Raw genomic sequence first — 24,258 nt, forward strand, 5'->3', positions numbered from 1 at the left:
AATGTCAGGTAAGGATGAGGATGAATGACCCACTTAGAGTCTTAAGTGGCCTCAAACTGTTGTGTTCCTTGGGGCCTTAGAATTGCCTCATAGATGCCTCAGGAGCTGCCTGGGCTGTGTGTGTGTGTGTGTGTGTGTGTGTGTGTGTGTGTGTGTGTGTGTCTATTCAAGGTGCTTCTCTTAGTCCCAGAGGGATGGGAAGAAAGGAAGCTGAGAGCCTTCTACCCCTATTCCAGCTGGACTAGGTAGGGTGTGGCCTTCTAGGGCCACAGTGGGTGAGGTGGAGGAGGACAAAGCTGAAGAATGCCCACTTTCAGTGACTGCAGGAGTCCACAAGGACTTTTTTAAAAAGAAGGAAAGCAAGGCAGAATACTACTTTAAAGCTGAGAACCTACTTTCGTGATTGCTTTGACAAAAACAAAAACTGAAAACAAAACCAAATGTTTTCCCAAATAAAATACTTCCCCATTGAGTAAAACACTTGAGTAAAACATCAGGCTTACCTTGACATAATGAACAAGACGCTCATTTACATTCACTTTGTAAGTTTCTAAGCCCAGTTGCTTAGATAACCGTAAGATCCTATTCTGGGTCGGGCCTACATAAGCACCGCCAACATCTACGTAGTCAACATGTTCATTCTGTAGAAAGAGAAAAAGTGGCCAGAAGACTTTGGTTAGAACTCTAAAATATATATATATATATATATGTTGCTAAGTCTCATAAAAACAAAAAGAACCTGTTTATTTTTTACAGTTTAAATGTGCCTTACATCTCTCTTTCAAAGGAACACTGAAAATAGCAATCCTTTCACCTCAAGAACTGACCCCCAATCCCATATGATGTCACTAAGCAGTCCCAATTGTTTAGTTACTGATGAGGCCAATTTGCCAAGAACACGCACAAAGAATAAAGAACACTATAGTACATCCTGCCCATCTAGGTCTTTTTCAAAGCATTTAGGTCATCTGTGCTTTTCTTTGGAGTTGTTGCTGGGAGGGCCACCCAGAGATTTATGAGGCCTAACTTTCTGATTTCCAGCAGATGAACTCTTCAGTCAGCCCAAACTGGTGGCCTCCTGATCCTATATTATTTATTTGGCTGAGCTCACTAGTTGTGGCCCATGGACTTAGTTGCCCTGCACCATGTGGGATCTTAGTTCCCAGAACAGGGATGGAACCTGAGTCTCCTGCATTGGAAGGCAGATTCTTAACCACTGGACTGCCAGGAAAGTCCCCTGCCTGATTATTTTTTATTGTGTGCCACTCATTGAACATGAGAAATGAAGAAATAATCTGAATCCTGGAAGGATTATATCTTTCTCAGAGAGGATTTATGTCTGCTTCCGCTCAGCACTTGGGGATGCTAGCATTACTAGATAATTCTATTGCATTTTCTGTGCCAAAAATGATTTGAAAGCAGGTTGAAATGCAACGTGGCCTAGTCATTTTACTGTTCTCCTTTAGTGCTAGGATGCAGTCCAACCCAAAGCACAAGGAGTTTACAAACACCTCCTTCCGTAAACACACACTTTGGTGGGCCCCGCTGAAGAAGCTGAAGTGGAACGGTTCTATGAAGACCTACAAGACTTTTTAGAACTAATACCCAAGAAACATGTCCTTTTCATTATAGGAGACTGGAATGCAAAAGTAGGAAGTCAAGAAACACCTGGGGTAACAGGCAAATTTGGCCTTGGAATACAGAATGAAGCAGGGCAAAGGCTAATAGAGTTTTGACAAGAGAACGCACTGGTCATAGCAAATACACTCTTCCAACCACACAAGAGAAGACTCTACACATGGACATCACCAGATGGTCAACACTGAAATCAGATTAATTATATTCTTTGCAGCCAAAGATGGAGAAGGTCTATACAGTCAGCAAAAACAAGACCGGGAGCTGACTGTGGCTCAGATCATGAACTCCTTATTGCCAAATTCAGACTTAAATTGAAGAAAATAGGGAAAACCGCTAGACCATTCAGGTATCACCTGAATCAAATCCCTTATGATTATACAGTGGAAATGAGAAATAGATTTAAGGGACTAGATCTGATAGAGTGCCTGATGAACAATGGACGAAAGTTCGTGACATGGTACAGGAGACAGGGATCAAGACCATCCCCATGGAAAAGAAATGCAAAAAACCAAAATGTCTGTCTGGGGAGGCCTTACAAATAGCTGTGAAAAGAAGAGAGGTGAAAAGCAAAGGAGAAAAGGAAAGATATAAGCATCTGAATGCAGAGTTCCAAAGAATAGCAAGGAGAGATAAGAAAGCCTTTCTCAATGATCAATGCAAAGAAATAGAGGAAAACAACAGAATGGGAAAGACTAGAGATCTCCTCAAGAAAATTAGAGATACCAAGGGAACATTTCATGCAAAGATGGGCTCAATAAAGGACAGAAATGGTATGGACCTAACAGAAGCAGAAGATATTAAGAAGAGGTGGCAAGAATACACAGAAAAAATGTACAAGAATGATCTTCACAACCCAGATAATCACGATGGTGTGATCACTCATCTAGAGCCAGACATCCTGGAATATGAAGTCAAGTGGGCCTTAGGAAGCATCACTACGAACAAAGCTAACGGAGGTGATGGAATTCCAGTTGAGCCATTTCAAATCCTGGAAGATGATGCTGTGAAAGTGCTACACTCAATATACCAGCACATTTGGAAAACTCATCAGTGGCCACAGGACTGGAAAAGGTCAGTTTTCATTCCAATCCCAAAGAAAGGAAATGCCAAAGAATGCTCAAACTACTGCACAATTGCACTCATCTCACATGCTAGTAAAGTAATGCTCAAAATTCTCCAAGCTAGGCTTCAGCAATACGTGAACCGTGAACTTCCAGATGTTCAAGCTGGTTTTAGAAAAGGCAGAGGAACCAGAGATCAAATTGCCAACATCCGCTGGATCATGGAAAAAGCAAGACAGTTCCAGAAAAACATCTATTTCTGCTTTATTGACTATGCCAAAGCCTTTGCCTGTGTGGATCACAATAAACTGTGGAAAATTCTTCAAGAGATGGGAATACCAGACCACCTGACCTGCCCCTTGAGAAACCTATATGCAAGTCAGGAAGCAACAGTTAGAACTGGACATGGAACAACAGACTGGTTCCAAATAGGAAAAGGAGTACGTCAAGGCTGTATATTGTCACCCTGCTTATTTAACTTCTATGCAGAGTACATCATGAGAAACGCTGGACTGGAAGACGCACAAACTGGAATCAAGATTGCTGGGAGAAATATCAATAACCTCAGATATGCAGATGACATCACCCTTATAGCAGAAAGTGAAGAACTAAAAAGCCTCTTGATGAAAGTGAGAGAGTGAAAAAGTTGGCTTAAAATTCAAGATTCAGAAAACGAAGATCATGGCATCTGGTCCCATCACTTCATGGCAGACAGATGGGGAAACAGTGTCAGACTGTATTTTGGGGGGATTCCAAGATCACTGCAGATGGTGATTGCAGCCATGAAATTAAAAGACGCTTACTCCTTGGAAGGAAAGTTATGAGCAACCTAGATAGCATATTCAAAAGCAGAGACATTACTTTGCCAACAAAGGTCTGTCTAGTCAAGGCTATGGTTTTTCCATTAGTCAAGTATGGATGTGAGAGTTGGACTGTGAAGAAAGCTGAGCCCCAAAGAATTGATGCTTTTGAACTGTGGTGTTGGAGAAGACTCTTGAGAGTCCCTTGCACTGCAAGGAGATCCAACCAGTCCATTCTGAAGGAGATCAGCCCTGGGATGTCTTTGGAAGGACTGATGCTAAAGCTGAAACTCCAGTACTTTGGCCACCTCATGCGAAGAGTTGACTCACTGGAAAAAACTCTGATGCTGGGAGGGATTGGGGGCAGGAAGAGAAGGGGATGACTGAGGATGAGATGGCTGGATGGCATCACGGACTCGATGGACGTGAGTCTGAGTGAACTCCGGGAGTTGGTAATGAACAAGGAGGCCTGGCGTGCTGCAGTTCATGGGGTCGCAAAGAGTCGGACACGACTGAGCGACTGAACTGAACTGAACTGAACTGGACTTGACCTTCAGTTGCCCATGCTTTGTTAAGATTTTGAAAATACTACTCAGTCTCTCGCTTTCCTTTCTAGTAGTCAGCAAACTCGCACCTCCCCACCCCCAGGGGAAAAGCAGGTCAATGTGTTCTGGATGTTGGTCTAGTGATTCTTCACTACCTTGTTAGCTCTCTGGTGCTTTGAAGATGTGTGCGTGTGTGTGTATGTGTGTGGTGTCTATGTGCAATTTATCTAGTATCCTTGTATGTAGTAGGATGGCTGGGACAATTTACCTTGTCTGCTATTTCCATAAAATTGAATGCCTAGAACCTTGCCTTCCTCAGGTAATATAATCTGATATTATCTTTCCATGGCTGGATATGCTTTGCTAACCTTTTGTTTAGAATTTTTATATCTGTGTTTATAAGTGATACTGAGATTGCCCCAGGAGTCTCCTCTATTCTCCAGCCCTTGTCTGTTTTCTGGCATTACAGTATTGCTAATCTCATGAGTTAGTGATTACACTTTCTTCTGTTCTTTAGAAGGGTTCATATATAAACAGAATAATCTCTTCTTTGAACAGTAGGTAGGACATGCCTGTAGAGCTATCTAGGCTTAGTGTTTTCTTTGTGGGAAAAACTTAAACTACAGATTTAGTTTATTTTGAGGTTAAAGCACTACTCATATTTTCTATTTCTTAATCTGTTAATTTTTATAAATTATATTTTCTCATAATATATACATTTCATATGTGTCAAAAATATTGCTGTAAAATTCAGGACCTCCTCTTCTCATTTACTGTTTATTCCATCAGTGGTTATATCTTCATTTTCATTCCTTTTATTTGTTTAGAGATCTCTCCTTTTCCTTTTTCTTAAAATACTTAGCAAACATGTCAGTGTTTAATAAGACTTTAAAAAACCAACCTTTCTATTACTGATCATTTTTATCAAGTATTTATTTTATATATCATTGATATGCTCCTTTTTCCTTTTTTTTGGATTTTTTACACTCAATTTTCTATTTCTTGAATGCTTAGCTTATTCATATTGAGCCTTCTATCTTTTTCTGATAAAAATTTAGGCTGTGAATCTTCCTCTCATATGGTTTTAACTACACAACTTTATTTTAGTATTTCCACTACTGTGTAGTTTTAAGTGTTTGCAAATTTCCATTACAATTTCTGTCTAAATCAATGTTTCTAAAAGTTTTGCTGTGTTTTAATTTCCATAGCTGGAATTCTTTTCAGTTATCTTTCTGTCATAACTGCATTGTGGTAAAAAAAAAAATGGATTATATGGTATCAATCCTTGAGGTTTATTTTATGACCTAGCACATGGTTGATCTTTAAAGATTTTTCATTTCAGAATGAAAAGAACATATAGTCTTCTGTTAAGTAATATGTATGTTTTATATAAATCCATTAGAAAAAGATTAATTGTGTTCAGCCTTTGTTTGCATCATTTATTATTAATTTAGAAAAGTATGTTAAAAATCCCCTAGTCTATTGGGCATTTATGTTTGATTACTATCAATTTTTGCTTTATATTTTGAGGCTACGTTATTCAGGATATACAAGTTTAGAACTGTTTGGTCTTCCAGGTCTCTTATTGTACTGATACTTAATTCAATGAAACATTTTTTTGTTTAAATCTTATTTTGTCTGGTATTAATCTAGTTAAAAAAGCTCAGATTAGTATTTGTATACTATCTCTTTTTCTATCTTTCAGTTAAAGTTTTCTTTATTCTGACATTTCCCCCCTTTTAACTGAGTTAAACGCATTTCTATTTTATTTCTTTTAAAATGTCTTAATTTTACTTATTATGGCTTTCCATTTATCCCACTGTTAACAGTTTCCTGCCTGATTTCTTTCCTTCTTTGGGATTAAGGGTTTTCTTTTCTTTTTTTTTTTTAAGATTTTTCTTCTACTTGTTTGGAAATTATACACTAGGCCTACTCTTTTAGACATTTCTTTTAGTGCCTAGATTCCTTGTATGTTTTGTCACTTTTTTTTGGCTCTGTTACTTTTGACTGTAAGTCGTTTGTTTTCTTTAGAACCTTTTCTGTGTAAGTTATTTGTCCTAGGTGGACAGGAATTGAGTCTATTTCTGCCAGCATCCTTGGTACTTTATATATTCTAAGGTTTTTTTCATGCCACATAGGTAGTGTGAATTTAGATGGAAGCCACAGATAAAGGCAAGGTTTATTTTTATCCCTTTTTGAATGATAGGATTTATTTCACTTTCATGTCCAGAGTATAGCACAGTGAATTCCAATTTGGAGTGTTTCCTATTAAACTTCCTACCTTTGACAGGGTTAGGATTTTATCTCCTGTTCTCTGCGTGCCATACATCCATCCCGGTGGAACTGCAAAGTCTTCAGGGTTCAGTAGGCATTCAAGGTGAAAGTCAAATTTTGAGTTCAAATTTTGAATTCCTAAGCTTCATGTTTTTACTTTGCTTTGGGGATTCATTAGTTCATTCAATAACTATATCTTGAGTTCCTGCAAGGTACCATGTATGGATCAAGATGCTTCTGTTATATCAGTGAACAAAATATAGATCTCTGCTCTCAAGGAGCTTTCATTTAGTAGGAAGAGACAGAAAATGAACAAGAACCATAATAAGTAAATATCATAGAAGTAGATAACATTTACAAAGAAAAAACTAGAGAATGACAAGACAGATTGAAACTGCAGAGGAGAGAAGGAAAGATTTCAGGTTCAAATACAAGCGACATGTTGGCCTCCAAAAAAAGGTGATCTTTTCATAAAGACTTGAAGGAGGTGAGGGAGTTTTCCATGTGGCTATTTGGGACAAGAACATTCCTGGCAGAAGAAAGAGCCAGTGTAAACATTCTAAGGCAGAAATGTGCCTGGTATGTTCACAAAACACAGACTAGTGTGTCTAGAAAAGAGTGAGCAAAGGAAAGAGAACTGGAGATGAGATTAGAGAAGTCAAAGGCAGGGAGGGCAGGTCATGGAACACCTCACAACGCATTGAAAGAACATCAGCTTTTACTATGAATGAAAAGGGGAGCCTTTGGAAGGTTTAGAGCAGAGAAGTGCCAAGATCTGACTTAGGTTTGAGAGCTCATTCTGGCTGTCACACTAATAGAAGATTTTAGGGGGCAAGGGTAAAAGCTGAGAAAGTAGTTAAGAGGCTATTGCAGTAATCTTCCCTGGTGGCTCAGATGCTTAACAATCTGCCTGCAATGCAGGAGACGTGGGTTCAATCCCTAGGTCGGGAAGATCCCCTGGAGAAGGAAATGGCAACCCACTCCAGTATTCTTGCCTGGAGAATCCCATGGACAGAGGAGCCTGGTGGGCTACAGTCCACAGGATCCCAAAGAATTGGACACGACTGAGAGACTAACACTTTCACTTTCTCTAGAGATGATTGTGGCTGCTACCAGGTGGTAGCCCTGGAAGTGGAGGGTAAGGTTGAATTCTGGATATATTTTGAAGGCAGAGCCAAAAGAATTTCCTGACAGAATGAATGTAGGGCCTCATGGGGTTAAACATGATACCAGGTGTTTGGGGGAGTTGCCATTCTCCCTTATGGGGAAGGCTGCAGGAATAGTGTTCTTGATGAGGAAGACAGGAAATTCAGTTTGGATGTGTTAGGTCTGAGATGTCTGCTTAACATCCAGGAGATCTGCAATTTTCTCAGTTCAAGGTAGCACAATATATTTTATTCAGCATTTTACTTATTTTAAGAGGGACACTCAGTCATTCTGCCATAATACCAGAAATGAAGTATTCCTCTGACTTCTGTCCCTCATATAACCTAATGTTCCCTTTTACCAACTACTGGTGTTGTGCTCCAAACCTTCTCCAGTCTCCAACATCCTTATTAAGATGTGAAGAACAAAACTGGAGTCAGTAGTCCAATACATTTAACTAAGACAGCAAGAGAACTCTTGGGAGTTTCTAAACAGGATGTCTTTAGAATACTGACACTATTTAAAGTAAATAATCCTAAGTGAAGCAGTAAAAAGAATGAGACATTTCACAGAATCTTTCTTTACAAAGTGGAAACACTGGAAAGGAGATGCCCCAGCTTCAGCAGGAAGACAGTAGAACTATGACACCATATTCTGCTATGCTGCCCCTCAGTCTTTAGGATCTCAGTTTGGATCTCATTACTCTGGGAAAGATTGAAGGTAGGAGGAGAAGGGGATGACAGAGGAGGAGATGGTTGGATGGCATCACCGACTCAATGGGGACACGAGCTTGAGCAAGCTCTGGGAGATGGTGAAGGACAGGGAGGCCTGGTGTGCTGCAGTCCATGGGGTTGCAAAGAGTCAGACACGACTGAGTGACTGAACAACAACAACTCAGGCTTTGAAGAGGCCACCAACACACAACCTATTAGGAAAACTAATACACCACCCCTGTGGTAGCCTTGCAGGCATTTCAACTTCATTCATTTGGTCCTGAAGAATTATGGGGGAATCACGCTAGCATAAACTAGGAAGTTTTGAATGAATAGAAGATGTATCTGAACCACTGCCAAGGGACAATATCAAATTTGATATTTCAGTAGTTAAAGATCCAGAGTAATTTTTATGGCATCTCCTCCCCACACTCTAATTGATTATGCTAGTAGAAGCAGCTGTAACAATATTCAATTCAGTTTCTGATTAAATACCATTTCTGTGCCTGCTTTACAAAGCCCTTTTTACCCCTTCTATTCATTTGAACTCATTTGAAATCTTATTGATGTCAGGTCCCAGTTTTTCAGCCTTTCAGAGTTAATTTCTCACATTCCAAAAGGGAATTTTAATATCATACTCAATACACAATAGTTCATGTATGCCACTGATATACATAAATGACGCAGCATGAAAAAGCAGCCCGGGGCAATAACATAGATGGGGCTAAGCATGTTGGAATTCTCATTTCCCTTGCACAAAGAAACTGTTTCTAGACTCAAAGGTATAGAAAACAAACTGGTATTTACTAGAGAGAAGAGAGAAGGGAGGAGGGGCAAGATAGGGGCATAGGAATAAGAGGTACAAAGTACTATGTATAAAATAGATAAGGAACAAGGATATATTGTGGAGCACGAGGAATTACAGCCATTATCTTATATTAACTTTTAATGGAGTATAATCTGTAAAAATACTGAATTACTATGCTATAGCCTAAAACAATATAATATTATAAATGAACAACGTGTGTGTTAGTCGCTCAGTCATGTCTGACTCTTTGCAACCCCTTGGACTATAGCCTGCCAGGCTCCTCTGTCCATGGAATTCTCCAGGCAAGAATCCTGGAGTGGGTAGCCATTCCCTTCTCCAGGCGATCTTCTTGACCCAGGGATTGACCCCAGGTCTCCCACATTGCAGGCAAATTCTTTACCATCTGAGCCACCAGGGAAACTATACTTCAATTAAAAAAAGAAACAAAACTAAGTTCTGCCAAAAGAGAACTGAAAAATCCACAACATGACTGATGCTCTTATTTGATAACCAAAAGGTTTTACAGATAAGCAAAGTAGGGCAAAGGGACAACTTAATACCTATCTCCAAAATGAAGGAATCAGATGAATCATATCTATTAAGGTGGTACAGGCAGAATATGCAATTCTTCTTTTGCACTATAACACACTACCTTCAATTAGAACCTGAAGTTGGAGGGAGCGTCAAGCCCATTTATATCTCACTGCCCAGATGAGAAAACGGAGATGTAAGGTGCTAATAGTACTTACCTAAGGTAAGACAGGGTGTCAGGCCAGTACAAGGGTCAGAGCCCCAGTCGCCTCACTCCCAGACCAATAGCCTCCCTCTGAGGAGGTACTCAAATGCTTCAAATGCAGTTTATGTAGATTCACATTAATTTAAAGCAAGCGAGCCTACAACAAAGAGCAGCACTTCTGTAGGGTCCCCTAAGGATCTTGTCAGAATGCAGTCAGCAGGACTAGGACAGGGCCTGATACTCTGCATGTCTATCAAGCTCCAGGGTGATTCCCAGGCAGGTGGCTCACAGTATACTTTGAGTAGCAGGCTGTAGGGTACTCTTAGAGCTGAGCAAAGTAAAAATAGGGCTATGATACATCCTTGTACATTTGAAAAGGCAGAAAGTGATGGACAGAAGGGGAGCTTGGCTTGGTGTGACTGAAAAGAGCTGGTACAATATCCTTGTTTAGATGTTGGTTGACTATTTTATACCTATGTATGTTCTTTTTCCCATGCCTGCTTCTATTATGCAGCCTGGAAATCTTAAATACTTGCTTTCCCAGGCTCCCTGGCAGCTGAGGGTAGCTGTGTGCCCCAAATCTAACCAATGAGACTAAAGCAAATGTCTCACGGGGTCTTCTGGAAAAAGAAAGGTTTTGTTGCAGATAAGACTTGGGCTGCCTCTTCACGTCCTTTCCTGCCTTGAGTGAGGGCCTGATGCTGCCAGATGCTGAAGCCATCTGGTTACCACTAGGCAAGAAGCCAACAGGAAAAGAATGGCTGGGCAGAAAGACAGAGAGATCCTAAAGATTTGCTGACAAAGCTGAACCCCTGCACCAGCCTGGACTACCTACCACCAGACTTCTTCTTATGTAAAAGGACTGAATGCTTGGATTGCTTAAATCATTGTTATTATTACTGCATAAGCCATTCTATTATAAGTCTGATACATCTTCTAATGAGATGCTTCCTCTCCTTCCATTAACTTCAACAGTCTGGTTTTGTCCCTATTGCCAATCCTCAGCCTTTAATGCTCAATTTGTGTGCTCTAGCAAAGGGGCTCATTAATGACCTTCTAAAAGCCAAATACAAGGGCCTCTTAACAGCCTTCATCCTGTGTCAAATGCCCCTGGAATTTGATTCTATTCATCATCCTATCCTCTTTACTGATTTTCATGGCACTGCCCCAATCTGGTCTTCCTCCTCTGCCTCCACTGCTCCTCTCTGGCTTCTCTGCCTCTGGCCCCTGCTCACATCTGCATGTTCCCCCAACTTCCATCTTTGTCTTTATTTCTTTCCCACCCTAGATCCTTCCCTGTATACTTTCATCAGATCTCACAGATCCAACAACCTGTAACCATTTCTTTAAATAGTTGTAAACACCAGTTAGCTTGCATTTTTCCCAAAATGGTGATGTAAGCCTAAGTATTAAAACGCTGTGACGTAGCAAGAACTGGGATTCCTTCTTATGTCTCACTGACCCCACCTGAGCAGAGTGCCTCTGTCAGCAGTGCACCTCTTGGAGAACAAGGACTGCGGAAAAAGTTGCACAGAAACACGCTACACTGGCCTCTGCTTTCTGTGGTCACATTTCTTTTAAGTTGTGTGTCCTTGGATAAATAAACAAGGAATCTATATTTTGTGTGTGTGTGTGTGTGTGTGTGTGTGCACGCGCGCACGCGCGCATGTGGTGAACGTATAGTCACTTCAAGTCCAACTAAACCTTACCTCACCTGAGATACTATATCTTCCATTTAGGTCTCTGGTATGGAAATGATGATGCTGTATTGAAATTATTTGTCCAGGTTTGTTTTCTTCACTAGAATGCAAGCTACTGAAGGTCAGAGGCTGACACTCCTTGGTGGGTGTTTGTTGAGAAGAACAGATTCTTATTTAATAGAATAGTCTAGGACTATGGTGGATCAATGGCTTAACTACATACACTCTTGAGATTTCCCCCAGCTCTGGGACTTCCAATGACCCCACTTCTAGTTTGTGTGAGATTTTGTATTTATGTAGGTATCAAAATCATTTACCCTCACTGTGTATGTTCTTCCTCCAACTCTCTCCCGGGCTTCTAAAACCAAAACATTAACTTCATGTTCGGCTAAGAGTTTGGCAGCAGATAATCCTAGAAGGGGGGAAAAAAAGTCGAAGAACATATTAACATCTAAATGTGAAACACTGAAGATTTAAGCAGGTCTACATACAATATAAATGCAGAACATCGTATACAATTCATTGATTGTCCTATCTAATAAATTTTGTCATTCTATCTAATCACCTCACTGTGATTACTGAACCCCAAATTTTATAATCTAGAATATATTATGTATCATAATTTAATTTTATTATCTATCATAAGGTTGGTTAAAATGTAATAATTTAAAAAATATATAGGGGTTTGGTGATAATCAAATCATATGCAAAAGAATCTATTGAACCCCTCAATCAACCCTTATCATTTCCCTCTTCTAGAAATCTTTATCATTCCCCTCTTCTAGAAATCCTGACTGTATAAACAGAAGTGTTTTCCTGGAAACTCGCCCTACCTTACACCAGCCCACAGTATCTCTGTGCTTTACTCAATTTAAACCCCCCTATAATGACGTCTGATTATTTATATCTGGATTACATGCTAGCTAGATCTTGTCTTCCCAACTAGGTTAAAAATTACCAAAGGCAAGAACCACGTTTCATACTTTATTTATTTGCTCAAAGCTGTGTACAGGCTTTCACTCATAAATAAAAACTTTCATAAAAAGTAGATTTTAAAATACAGTATAGTAAGGGAATTGTCTGGTGGTCCAGTGGTTAGGACTCATTGGTTGCACTGCCGTGGCCCAGGTTCAATCCCTGGTTGGGGAACTAAGATTCCACAAGCCAAGTGGTAAGAAAGCAAATCAAACAAAATGAAAGAAACAAACAAAAAACCCCAGTATAGTTAATACCAGAAAAGTAGAGGCAAATGTTGTAGATTAACATTATATCAAGGGTGCATGCTATGAACATGACTTATCACTGATGTTAATCTTGATCACTGAGGCTGAGGTAGTGTTCGGCCAGGTTTCTCCACTGTAAAGCCATTCTTTTCTCTCTCCTCCCATGCTATACTCTTTGGAAAGAAGTCTATGGAAAGTCAGCACTTAGGAAGTACACTCCACCCTCGAGGAAGTAGGACATAACTCTCTACTTCTTAAGTAGAAAGTGTTAGTCACTCAGTCGTGTCTGACTCTTTGTGACCCCATGGACTGTAGCCCGTCAAGCTCTTCTGTCCATGGGGATTCTCCAGGCAAGAATACTGGAATGGGTTGCCATGCCCTTCTCCGAGGGCATAAATTATTTGAAATTCATCTGCACAGGACATTTGTCTCTTCTCCCCCAATTATTTATTTATTTAACCATTTACTTAAATCCTTATGGATTCATAGACAGTAGTTTTATACTTTCGGGTATAATCCAATATTATGTTACTTATTTTGTTGCTCAAATTGTTTCAGCTTTGGCCACTTAGCATTTTGTGTGTATGTATATGAGGACTTCATTACTTTCTAGTATCACAAGATGTACCAGGCTCATCTTTCTCTGCCCAGCCCTACAATCAGCTATTTCTCCAGTGAGCACTGGTTCCTTTTATTAGAGAACAGGTTTAGAAACCAAGATCTGGGCTCTAAGCATGCCCACTGCTACTAGAGAATCATGTTTCTAAGACCTCTCAGCTCACAGAGTAAGGAAAAAAGGGCATGTATACACATTTTTAAATCTACCTTTTTTGTACTTCAATTTCTGTCTTATACCTAGTCATCTTTATACTCCTCTATCAAAAAAAAAAAAACATGAAGCAGACTACATAAATATACTTCAAGGAGAAAAAAATGTCAGAATATTAGGGTGAAAAAGAAATAAGAATTACACCAGAGATAAGATTAGTAAAATGATATCTAAATATGTGTACAAGTGTTTAAGAAGAGGAAATGTTCTTAGTGATTTTAAAGCCCAGTAACTTGACAGTTCATTTCTAATGGTATATATGCTAAAAACAGAAAAGAATTGCAAACATTTTAATCAGTAATCATTTTGTGGGTGCTAGGTTTAGAATTGTTATTTTGAGGCCATTATGTACGTAATGTGAAACAAAGCAAATGAGTAATCAGGCTGCTATCACTGTGATCCAGGATTTGGGGCCTAGGAATAAGGAAATTCAGATGTAAGAACAATGAGACTAAGTAGAAATCTGGGGCAGGAAATGTACAAGATGGGTCTGGAACATCAAATCATAACAGAGAGCAAGGAGGCTAACAGAGACCACTAGGATCATGACAAAACGGCTCAGAAATCTATCTATAAGAACTCCCACTGGCCAAAGATGGAACAGTTTGAGTATCAAATAAAAACAACTGCAGGGAGTTCCCTGGTGGCCTAGTGGTTAGGAATCTGGGCTTTCACTGCAGCGCCCCAGGTTTAATCCCTTGTTGGGTAACTGAGATCCTAGCAAGCTGTGCAGCATGGCCAAAACAACAACAACCCCCCAGCTGTAATGGCTTAAATTCACTCATAATAATAATAAATAAATAAAAACTCTCATTGATCACCTTTGGAAAATACTAAGGAATCAAGTTATTAAAAAAAAAAAAAAAGAATTCGGCATTCATCCTATCTTCCCATTTCACACTGAACCTCAAAGTAACCAGGTAGCTAACAAAGGGAGATTTCACTGTATGGAAGTATGCTAGCTCATAAGTGAAGACAGGAATAATTAGAATATCAGTCTTTTGCAACCTTCAAGGAATTAATAGATATAGTGCAATGATTGTCAACAGATGCTAACATGACACACACAAGAGAGAGATAACCAGACATTAGCAGTCTCTTCAAGGAAGTGCATACCACCATGTATGAAGTAATTAGGAAGAAAGGAAGGAAGGAAGGGAGGGGAGAACGGGAAAGAGCAACCAAACTAAACTCTAATGTGATCTAGACTCTAGATATGACACTTAGGGGCCAGAAGAACATGTTAAATAATATCACTGGGATGCAATCAACAAAATCTAGATTGTAGGAAATCATACAGGAATACCTGGTTTCTTTCATTTTCTAAAAAACAACTTGCCTGCTCCTGCTCTCTCTCCCCCTTTATCCTTCACCAGCTTTTCCTCTAATAAACTTCTAAACATGGCTAGTTCTGTTTTAATGTCTGTTCTCAGAGGACCCAGACTGACATGGTATTTTGTTGATACAGAGAATGGTATAAAATATACATACCCAGAATCAAGGATGAGTTTGCGTATACAAGATCTAAAATGCAGGCTAAACCATAATATCCAGCGCTGCTCTCTGCTAATGTTTGTATGCACCTTTGACTACTTCAAGTACAATGTACCGTTGCATTACTGACATCCATCCAAGATTTAGGTATGCAGCAAATATTTAGAATCTGCTCACAAAAAAAGGCATCCCGTGACAGTTTAAATAAATGTGAGCCAATGTCTGCAAACTTTGGTGCAATGTGTTTTCTGGGACAGAGCCAAAGGCCTCTTCTGCTGACCATCATAAGAAAAGAAAAAGGATGAAGGTGTGATGAAAAACACTTATGCATAAATCTTTGTTATGTTTATTTCTGTAGGATTACATCCTAGAAGGGAGATTACTAGGTCAAAAGATATGAACATTTTTTAGGCTCAAAGCACTGTTCTATATTGAAAAGCAGAGAAACTCAGATGCAAAAAGTTTAATTTCTTCCCAAGTTCCCCTTAATCAATCTAACCATAAACCAATTAGATTGATAAAAACACCCTTGGGTTTGCTAGAATTACTTGATTAGCTGCTCTTCTAAGGGAGGAGGAACTTGCCCTCCGCATGCTGCCTAAGGAGAAGCAGAGGTGGCTCTGAATTCCAGCAGCTGTTGGGCCCTGTAACAATTGTGCCCCCAGAGGCAGCCTGACAGTTGGTTTAGTGCTTCACAACCAACAGATCAATTTCAGGTGCCTTTCCTATTGCCTCTCAGTCTTTCTTCAGAATAGATTTTATTACCCCCATATTCCCGATAAGGAAACCAAGTGCCTGATATGTCCACAACAAAGTCTCCTAAAAAGTGAAAATTTTTATTTCTTGCACCCTAACTTATAAAGCTGGAGCCTCAATAAAGTAGAATCTAATGTGTAATTCTAAACAAGCTTGATGGGTGGGGTTCAGTGACAGTAGTAAATAAACACTACTCCAGCGGCTAAAGGAGGTTGAGGAAGCAGGGCTAGCTGAGCCAGGACAAATGAGCATGCCAGTAACAAAGGTCATTTTGCACTTTGGCATTTAAGGATATAAACAAAATTAAAAAGCTTGGGGGTGGGGGGAAGGTTTCATTACAGGAAAATGATTGGCCCTATCTCAGTAAGGGCCAAAAAAGTTTGAGCTCTTAGAGAAATAAGTAACATGTTTAAAACCTTTCAAAGGGATTCCAGAAAAAGTGGTTTTCTAAAGGTCTGTTAGGGAAATTAAAATGGAAGCAGTCTTGTTCAGGCTTCAGAAGTAGGGGAGCAGGCCTCTGATCAATTTCTGATCCTGCTTGGACTACATGTTTGCCTATAAGCACACCAATTGTTATCAGCAAGTTAAGCGGCACTTTATAGATAAGAAAGAGAGGAGGTCTTAGAATTCCTTAAGCCCCTGGGGACCTAGCCAGACCCCAGGATTTAAGGAATCTTGTGACTCACAAGATGAAACAAACAGCATTGTAAAAGTTAAAAAAAAAATAGAGCTGCATTTTTGCATGCAAACTGATGATAATGCCAGTTTGTGGCCTAGGGTTATAAGCAGGACCCCCAAAGCGGCAATCTAAAGTCTCGCCAGTGGGATGGAGGCATCTGCTTGGGCCTTTTTCCCAACTGGGACTCCAGATTGCTGTTGCGTGGAGCTTCCCAGGGCTGTTCAAATCTAGATGCAGGTTTCAGCCCAATTTGGTGATGTATACGCTGTTATTTCTCTCTGTTGTTTCTATACCTTTCCTTTAAATGACTGTATATTGAAATTAAGTTAAACAAACTTCTATTAAAAATTGAAATTCTTTATTCATGTATAACACGTGGTTTCTTTTGTTAATGAATCCTTCAAACCCCAAATGAAAGTAAAGCTTTAGGTAAAACAAGGCCTTGGAATTTTAAAGGGAAAGATTTAAGTCATTTTAAAAAATATGCTTTCTAAGATGCTGAATAAACTGGGGATGGGGAGTGAATGTTTCAGTTTATATATTTACTGTGAAGAAGACTCTGATAAAGAACTTCCATGATAATTTAAAACTAGAAAATACAGAATATGAAAATACAGTCAAGATGCCATTAGAACATTTACTTTTGAATAATAACTAATAGCTAATTTTGAATAAATAACTTGGTTAAGTCATAAATAAAGCACAGGCAAACACTTGTGGTCCAAAAGGGCTTTTCCTAATGTATCAACTACCGTCTTGATTTGAATGGGAAAAAAAAAACACACTAAAATAATGCCTGCTTCAAGGTATAATTATTCAGTTATATTTCTTAATTCTTTTTTGTCTTTATTCTGTGTAATCACTAGGCATTCTACCCTCCCCTCATCACTACAAAATTCAATAATCACCTATGGGAAAAAAATCGTCTCTCAAATGTCAACTCCACAGATTAGTTTAAGGGCTTTCGACATATATTTCAAAATCAATAAATGGAAGTTGGGTGTTTTTTTTTTTGATAAATGGGATAAAGTTGTTAGAAAAGAAAAGATTTTTAAGTCTGAAGGTAAGTTATCAAATACAATGTAGCTACTAAAAATAAATTTTAAAATCAAATTTTTAATTTACATATTTGTTATAGAAAATGTCATATTAAACCTATTTCATTTTGTTCCAGAGATACACAGATTAGCCAAAGTTAAGAGTATTGTGCATGGTAGCTCTTCCTGTCATACATTTTCTATAATTTAATGGCCACATGAAATCTAGGGCAATAAAAGAAGCCAGCTTCCTCCCCACCTCTCCTGGCACCCCTCCCCACCTTCAAGATAGGGGAAAGGGTTTTAATAGTGGTAGGCTAGTAAATGGTTAACAACCATCCCTGGCCTCAGGCCATGGAGAGGACACTTGATTTGCAACATTTGTATCTCCATGATATGTATACACTCTCGTTGTGGCTGATTTGGAATCACCAGTGTGATTACAAGCTACCTTTGTGATATCACTGAATGTGAAACTGGGAAGACATATGTTTGATCAGGCTCAGTCCTTTCAAGACAGTAGAAGGTGGCTCCAACACATGCTGTTAGACCTATAGACTCCAGGACTCCAGTCAGAGATGGGAAGGAAAAACAAGTCTTGCAGAGGCAATCTATTGAACTTGCGAGTGTATGAGATTCATTGGTATCCTAGACTCTTAAGTGTCGTAGTGTCTAGCCTGTGAACCTCCCATGGGCATGTCTGAAGAAAGAGATCTAAGGGGGGCACTGGTAAAATATTTCTGCAACTGCACCAAGAGCTCTTCCTCTCCCAAATCATGGCAGACCAAGTTCATTAGGAGGGAAAGAGACTCAGACTCCCAAATGTGCAGTGGTTTTCTGTGACAGTAGTAGGTTTTCTGTGACAGTGGTCTTCTGTGGGGAAGCTAAACGCACAAGAGTTTGTTAAAGTCCTATTAGGTATATAAGGATCTGATCAGTTTCAAAATGCAAAAACCCCCAAAAAAGGGAAAATAGTAGAAGAGAATCTTTAATCACTTTGCAATTAAGTATTTTAAATAAGGATGATGAGCTTAAAACAATATAATTTATTTTCTGGTTTCTCTCTCTTCAACCATTTGGGTTTTAGAGAAACCAAAATAAAATAGGTTAATGGATTTATTAGAGAGGCTTAAAAAAACTCAAGTCTGCTAAAAGCACACCTCATATGAGAGTTCAGGCAATTGTTAATCCTGGTTATTAGATCAGGAAAGCCTGGGTGAGATGATGTATGCAGCCAGCATCGGTGTTGCCATAGCAACCTCAAACCAACCTCCAGCTTCTTACAGCCACTGCCCATGGAAACTGTGCTTCCACAGATTCAGCAGTGCTTCTGATGTCCTGAGATGGCTCTTACCCATAGAAATGGAACAGGAAATGATTTAAGCCACACAGCACACCTGGAGAAGGAATTAATATCAGCAACGAAGCCTTTGAGGAAATGGCCCTTTCCTTCCTGGGCTATAAATCTGTAACTGTGGAACCTAGCTTCATACCTGCCTTCTCTACCTCCTCGCCAAGGGCCCTTTCTTTTACCTTACTTCTTCAAGTACATTCACATTAGGAAAAGATGAAATTTGTCCATTTGACTTGTGCTACCCTTTCCAGTTCAATTATTGATTTTCCTTCTACAACAAATGATTAGAATAAACCTTGAAATGTAGCATATTCCTCATGAAACATGTCCAGTGACCCCACTTTCAATATGGACAAGTGATATAATCATCTCTCACAATCTGTTACCCTGCTGTATTGTTCTTCTTAGCACACATCACCACCTGGCACACTCTATACATCTGCTGCTTCCCATCACTACAGGCATAGCCACTCTTGTCCAAACCACTGTGGCCTTTTGCCCTTGTCCAAGGCAACATAACCTCCTGCCCAGAGATCTGCCTCTTGACTAGTGTCTAATATGTGTTATACACCTTTGCATCCCTGGAATGGAGCCTGCTGTGTTGCAGGTGCTCAAATGCTTGTTGCAATGAACAGAAGAACTACATACCAAGAAAACAAAACCGTGCTCACCTGCATGAGGGCAACAGGTAAGTTTCCAAAGCTACTTAGATTATATTTATCTCAAGCAACTAAGAAAGACTGACAAGGATAGAGTGCCTGGTCATTTAAACCTTTATGCCCTGGTAAGTTAGGAGATTCTTTACTAGTACATTTTCTACATACATACACATGATAAAACCATTCTTGTTATCTATCTACCTACCTATCTGTCTATATCTACCTGCATTTTGTGCTTCCTTTCAGAGAAATAATTATCTGCTTTCGAAAATGCCAAATCTCCTAATCCCTTTGATAAGCTAAAAAGACAGAACTGTCTCAAATGATAAATAGATAAAAACTAGCAATTAACTTTAATTTGCCCTCAATTCGACAGACTGGTTGTCTAGACAGTCCTAATTTATTTGATTATAGTTCAGCATTCATCTTCACTTTTAGATAAATGGATCTCACCCAACTTAGGGAATGCAATTACCCTTTAATTCATTATTTGCCCCATTCTTTCACTGAAACTGAAAATACACTCAGGGGCACTCCACACTGCTGTACTCAGATTCTGCATACTAGGATGCACTGTGGTTAGGCAACAATTTCCAAAATGTTTTATGGAATACTAGTCTTCAAGATGCTCTGGGGTAAAGTATCAGTGGTCATGGAAGTTGGGACATATGCTGTTTCTGCTTCTGGGAAATGTATGATGCATGCTAGCATACTAAAGGCTCTGATAAGTCCTGCAGTGAAGAGACTCATTTAACTTAGCATTTCTCCACCTTTTGCCTAAAAAAAATGACATCTAAAAAAATGCGCTTTGGGAAATCTGGTCTCATTTCTTAAAATATTGGCAAATATTTAGTAATAAACTCACCTAAGTAGGGTCCCAAGTGAACAACACCTAGAGCACAAGCTAAGGGTTGAAGCAAAGCTTTAGTGTAGCTATTGTTTATGTTCTGCTGGCTCTCCTAGTTCTTCCTGTTTATTTCTTAAAGTGGGATTTTTCTTCAACTTTGACGTTCATCAACACCTATGAATGTGTATAGTGTACATCACATATTAAATATTTTATTAATTTTCTATTATTCAGTGAATGTTCTCTGACCAATGAATTCTTACGTAATGGCACTTTTGGACTCTTGGATCGAATACTACAAGGAAAAAAGTACAGTCAAACATCAGTTCATACTGAAGTTTTAGAAGCAATGTTCCCAAAGAAAGAAAAAAGCTAAAACCATAAATTTTGTTCAAAGCACACATTGAGCATTCAATCAATATTTACTGAATAAATAAATAAATGAGTGAAGAATACATGCAGACATGCAAGAAAAAAAGGTTTTTAACTTAGGCCACAGCTAACAGAGTCGGACACGACTGAGCAACTGAACTGAACTGAACTGAACAGTTAATTAATTTAATCTGAAAAAAAAGTCACCTGAAAGGTCATTCTTGTTACATTTAGAATTCATCCAAGATCCACAGCACTTCTGTCAAGCATTATTTCCACCACGAAACACTTCCCTGCCTGTCATTTCCTTCTCCTTTTTGTGTTACCACTGAACTAGCCTCAAACATCAAGGGCACCTCAGGTTCATAGTTGTAACCCCTGCTACATAGAGGGGTCCTAAGCCTCACATGGTCACTGGATAGATAAATGGACTAACATAACTTAACTCTTCCATTTGGGTCTGAATTTTGTCAGATGCCTTCAATGACCAATGACCTTATTTGTTATTACAAATGCATATTAAATTGAAATGTATATTTAACACTGATGGTTTCAATTCAATACATAAAATCTGTAAATACCAATATTAGTATTTAAAAATCACATTGACCACCACAGCCTTCCATTTTCTTCACCAATGTTCTCTCCCCAAGTTCTTTCTTTTCAAAATAGGCAGGTTCACTGTTCTATTTGGATGAACCACAAGCTGGAATCAAGATTGCCAGGAGAAATGTCAATAACCTCAGATATGCAGATGACACCACCCTTATGGCAGAGAGTGAAGAACTAAAGAGCCTCTTAGTGAAAGTGAAAGAGGAGAGTGGAAAAAGTTGGCATTCAGAAAAGTAAGATCATGGCATTCAGTCCCATCACTTCATGGCAAATAGATGGAGAAACAATGGAAACAGTGAAAGACTTAATTTTCTTGGGTTCCAAAATCTCTGCAGATGGTGACTGCAGCCATGAAATTAAAAGATGCTTGCTCTTTGGGAGAAAAGCTATGACCAACCTAGGCAGCATATTAAAAAGCAGAGACATTACTTTGGCAACAAAGGTCCATCTAGTCAAAGCTATGGTTTTTCCAGTGTCATGTATGGATGTGAGAATTGGACCATAAAGAAAGCTGTGTGCTGAAGAATTGATGCTTTTGAACTGTGGTGTTGGAGAAGACTCTTGAGAATCCCTTGGAATGAAAGGATATCAAACCAGCCAATCCTAAAGGAAATCAGTCCTGAATATTCACTGGAAGGACTGATGCTGAAGCTGAAACTCCAATACTCTGGCCACCTGATGCAAAGAACTGACTCATTGGAGAAGACCCTGATGCTGGGAAAGACTGAAGGCAAGAGGAAAAGCGGGTGTTAGAGGATAAGATGGTTGGATGGCATCACTGACTCCATGGACATGAGTTTGAGCAAGCTCTGGGAGTTGGTGATGGACAGGGTGAATGAGTATCTGGAAGAAAAACCCAAATACTGATTTAAGTTAGAGTAGTATATCAGTATGAAGGATGATGAAAACCATTTCCAAAATACAACATGGAAGGAAAAAAAAAAAAAAAAAAAAGCTTTGAAGAGGGGGTCCAAAAGAGAAAGCTGAAGATAGACCCTTGAACCAACTATATTGAAAAAGATACTGGAAGATAGATCATGCATAACTTAATACAACCTCTAATTTTACAGATGACAGAACTGTGATTCAAAGATGTTAAGCTGCCTTAATTCATAAGGCTAGATGACAAGAAAATAAAAAACAGATCATCCAAAGGAAAACACAAATTGCTGGTAAAACTGCAAAACATTTTTCAAATAAAAGGATATAGCAGTCCTAATAATCAACTTGTCTCAAACACTTACAGCATTTAAAATGTAACTTGACTTCTTTTGATTCATTTTATGCAGTTCTAAACACTTGAATTTAAAATGAAAAGTAACTGATATTATGAAATCCATCTATCTCATACACGCAAGGAATTCCCTGGTGGCTCAGACGGTAAAGAGTCTGCCTGCAATGCAGGATAACCAGGTTCGATCCCTGGGCCAGGAAGATCCTCTGGAGAAGGAAATGGCAACCTACTCTAGTACCTTGCCTAGAAAATTCCATGGATGGAGGAGCCTGGCAGGCTATAGTCCATGGGGTCGCAGGCTCAGACACAACTAAAGCAACTTCACTTCACTTCATACATGCAAGTGTTGTTTTCAAACCAGTGCCGATTGGATGCCTACACTCTTGCAAACCCCTGTATGTGATATGAAACTGCAATATTACCTCAGTTTTGGGGAGTATACCTGCATTTAAATACTGGCCAGATTTATCATATGTAAAATATGTGTATGTCACACCTGCACAAAGGCTGCATGACCCGATATTTGCCAATAACAGACTTCCACATTTCCTTTTCTCAAATATTGGTCTCTGTGATCCAATTATACTATAGTTATACTATACTTCTATAATTATATTATACTTAGATCTATTGTTTTATGTTTGCTTGGGTTTTTTGCTTGCTTGTTTTTCCTTTTTGGCAATGTCACAGCATGTGGGATCTTAGTTCCCCAACCAGGGATCAAACCCATGCCCCCTGCAGTGGAAGCACAGTCTTAACCACTAAACCACCAGGGAAGTCCTTAGATCTATTGCTAAATAGCCAAGAATTATGCATAGATTCATATAAATTAGTATTGGTCAAATGCTAAAACTGCCCATTAAATGTCAGATAAACCCCAACGCTCATTCAACCATGAAGACATCAAAAAATCAGAATCAAATAAATTTAATTCTTGTATTCTTTGTTCACCATCAAAAGTTAATAAAGTCAAAGAATCCTAGCTTAGAGGGGAAAAAAAAAAATAGGGGCAAAGAAGTGGTCCTGAGAGGCAAAAAATGAATGCTTAAGTTGCAGTGAACCACAGAGTATCTAAATAACCAAGGCATGGAAACTTAGTGACATATTTTTTACTGTAAGCTTTTCTTAATCACTACAAAACCATACAGTATGTGCTGCCAAGTTCTGGGTTAAAATGCCTAAAACGCTGCTAGCAGAAATGATTCTTCATGGTGGTGTAGTTCAACAAAAAGGGAAACTGTGGTATGTTGTGGACTTGCTGGCAGGATTCAGAACATTAGTCAATCTTCTTGCGAAACGACTTTCTGTCTCCAGTGATAAAAAAGATTCCATCCTTGCTGCTCCTACACAGCACAACGTTCTGAGTGGCTAGTGCTCTCAAGTCTTTTAGTGGAGCTCGGCTTGTGGATATAAAGATAGGGAGGTTTGTTGCTTAGTCACTATTTAGAAATACCTCTCTCTACAAGACACCTGAAATTTAATCTAACAAAACAAAACAAAACATGGAAAGACTAATCACCCAGGACTATCCAGTGTTATGATGAAAGTGCTTTCACTGTGTCCTGGCTAACCAAGGGGCAGACGTGACACACTAGGGTGACCTCAGCGACTACCAGGATCACATCACTAGAGGCACAGCCGGCAACTGTTTTCCTTCCCTGGAACTCATGTTATGGGTTTAAATTAAACACTGCTCGTATGTGGCCTAGGGCTTCCTGACTCTGTATCTGTACTCCTTTGG

At 39.2% G+C, this 24,258-nt stretch overlaps 1 protein-coding gene across 1 annotated transcript in view; it reads right to left on the reverse strand.

Annotated features, from left to right (window-relative positions):
• The window catches only part of MAOA (monoamine oxidase A), an 81,276-nt gene that overhangs the window by 52,475 nt on the left and 4,543 nt on the right, over window positions 1-24,258 (reverse strand). Inside the window, exons 2-3 of the mRNA XM_052663082.1 lie at window positions 11,739-11,833; window positions 504-641 (exon numbers count right to left, since the gene is read on the reverse strand). Of these exons, the coding sequence (XP_052519042.1) occupies window positions 504-641; window positions 11,739-11,833 (233 nt within the window). The remainder of the gene's footprint in view (window positions 1-503; window positions 642-11,738; window positions 11,834-24,258) is intronic.

The sequence above is a fragment of the Budorcas taxicolor genome, chromosome X, assembly GCF_023091745.1.
Source record: "Budorcas taxicolor isolate Tak-1 chromosome X, Takin1.1, whole genome shotgun sequence".
In the NCBI taxonomy this organism is placed as follows: domain Eukaryota; kingdom Metazoa; phylum Chordata; class Mammalia; order Artiodactyla; family Bovidae; genus Budorcas; species Budorcas taxicolor.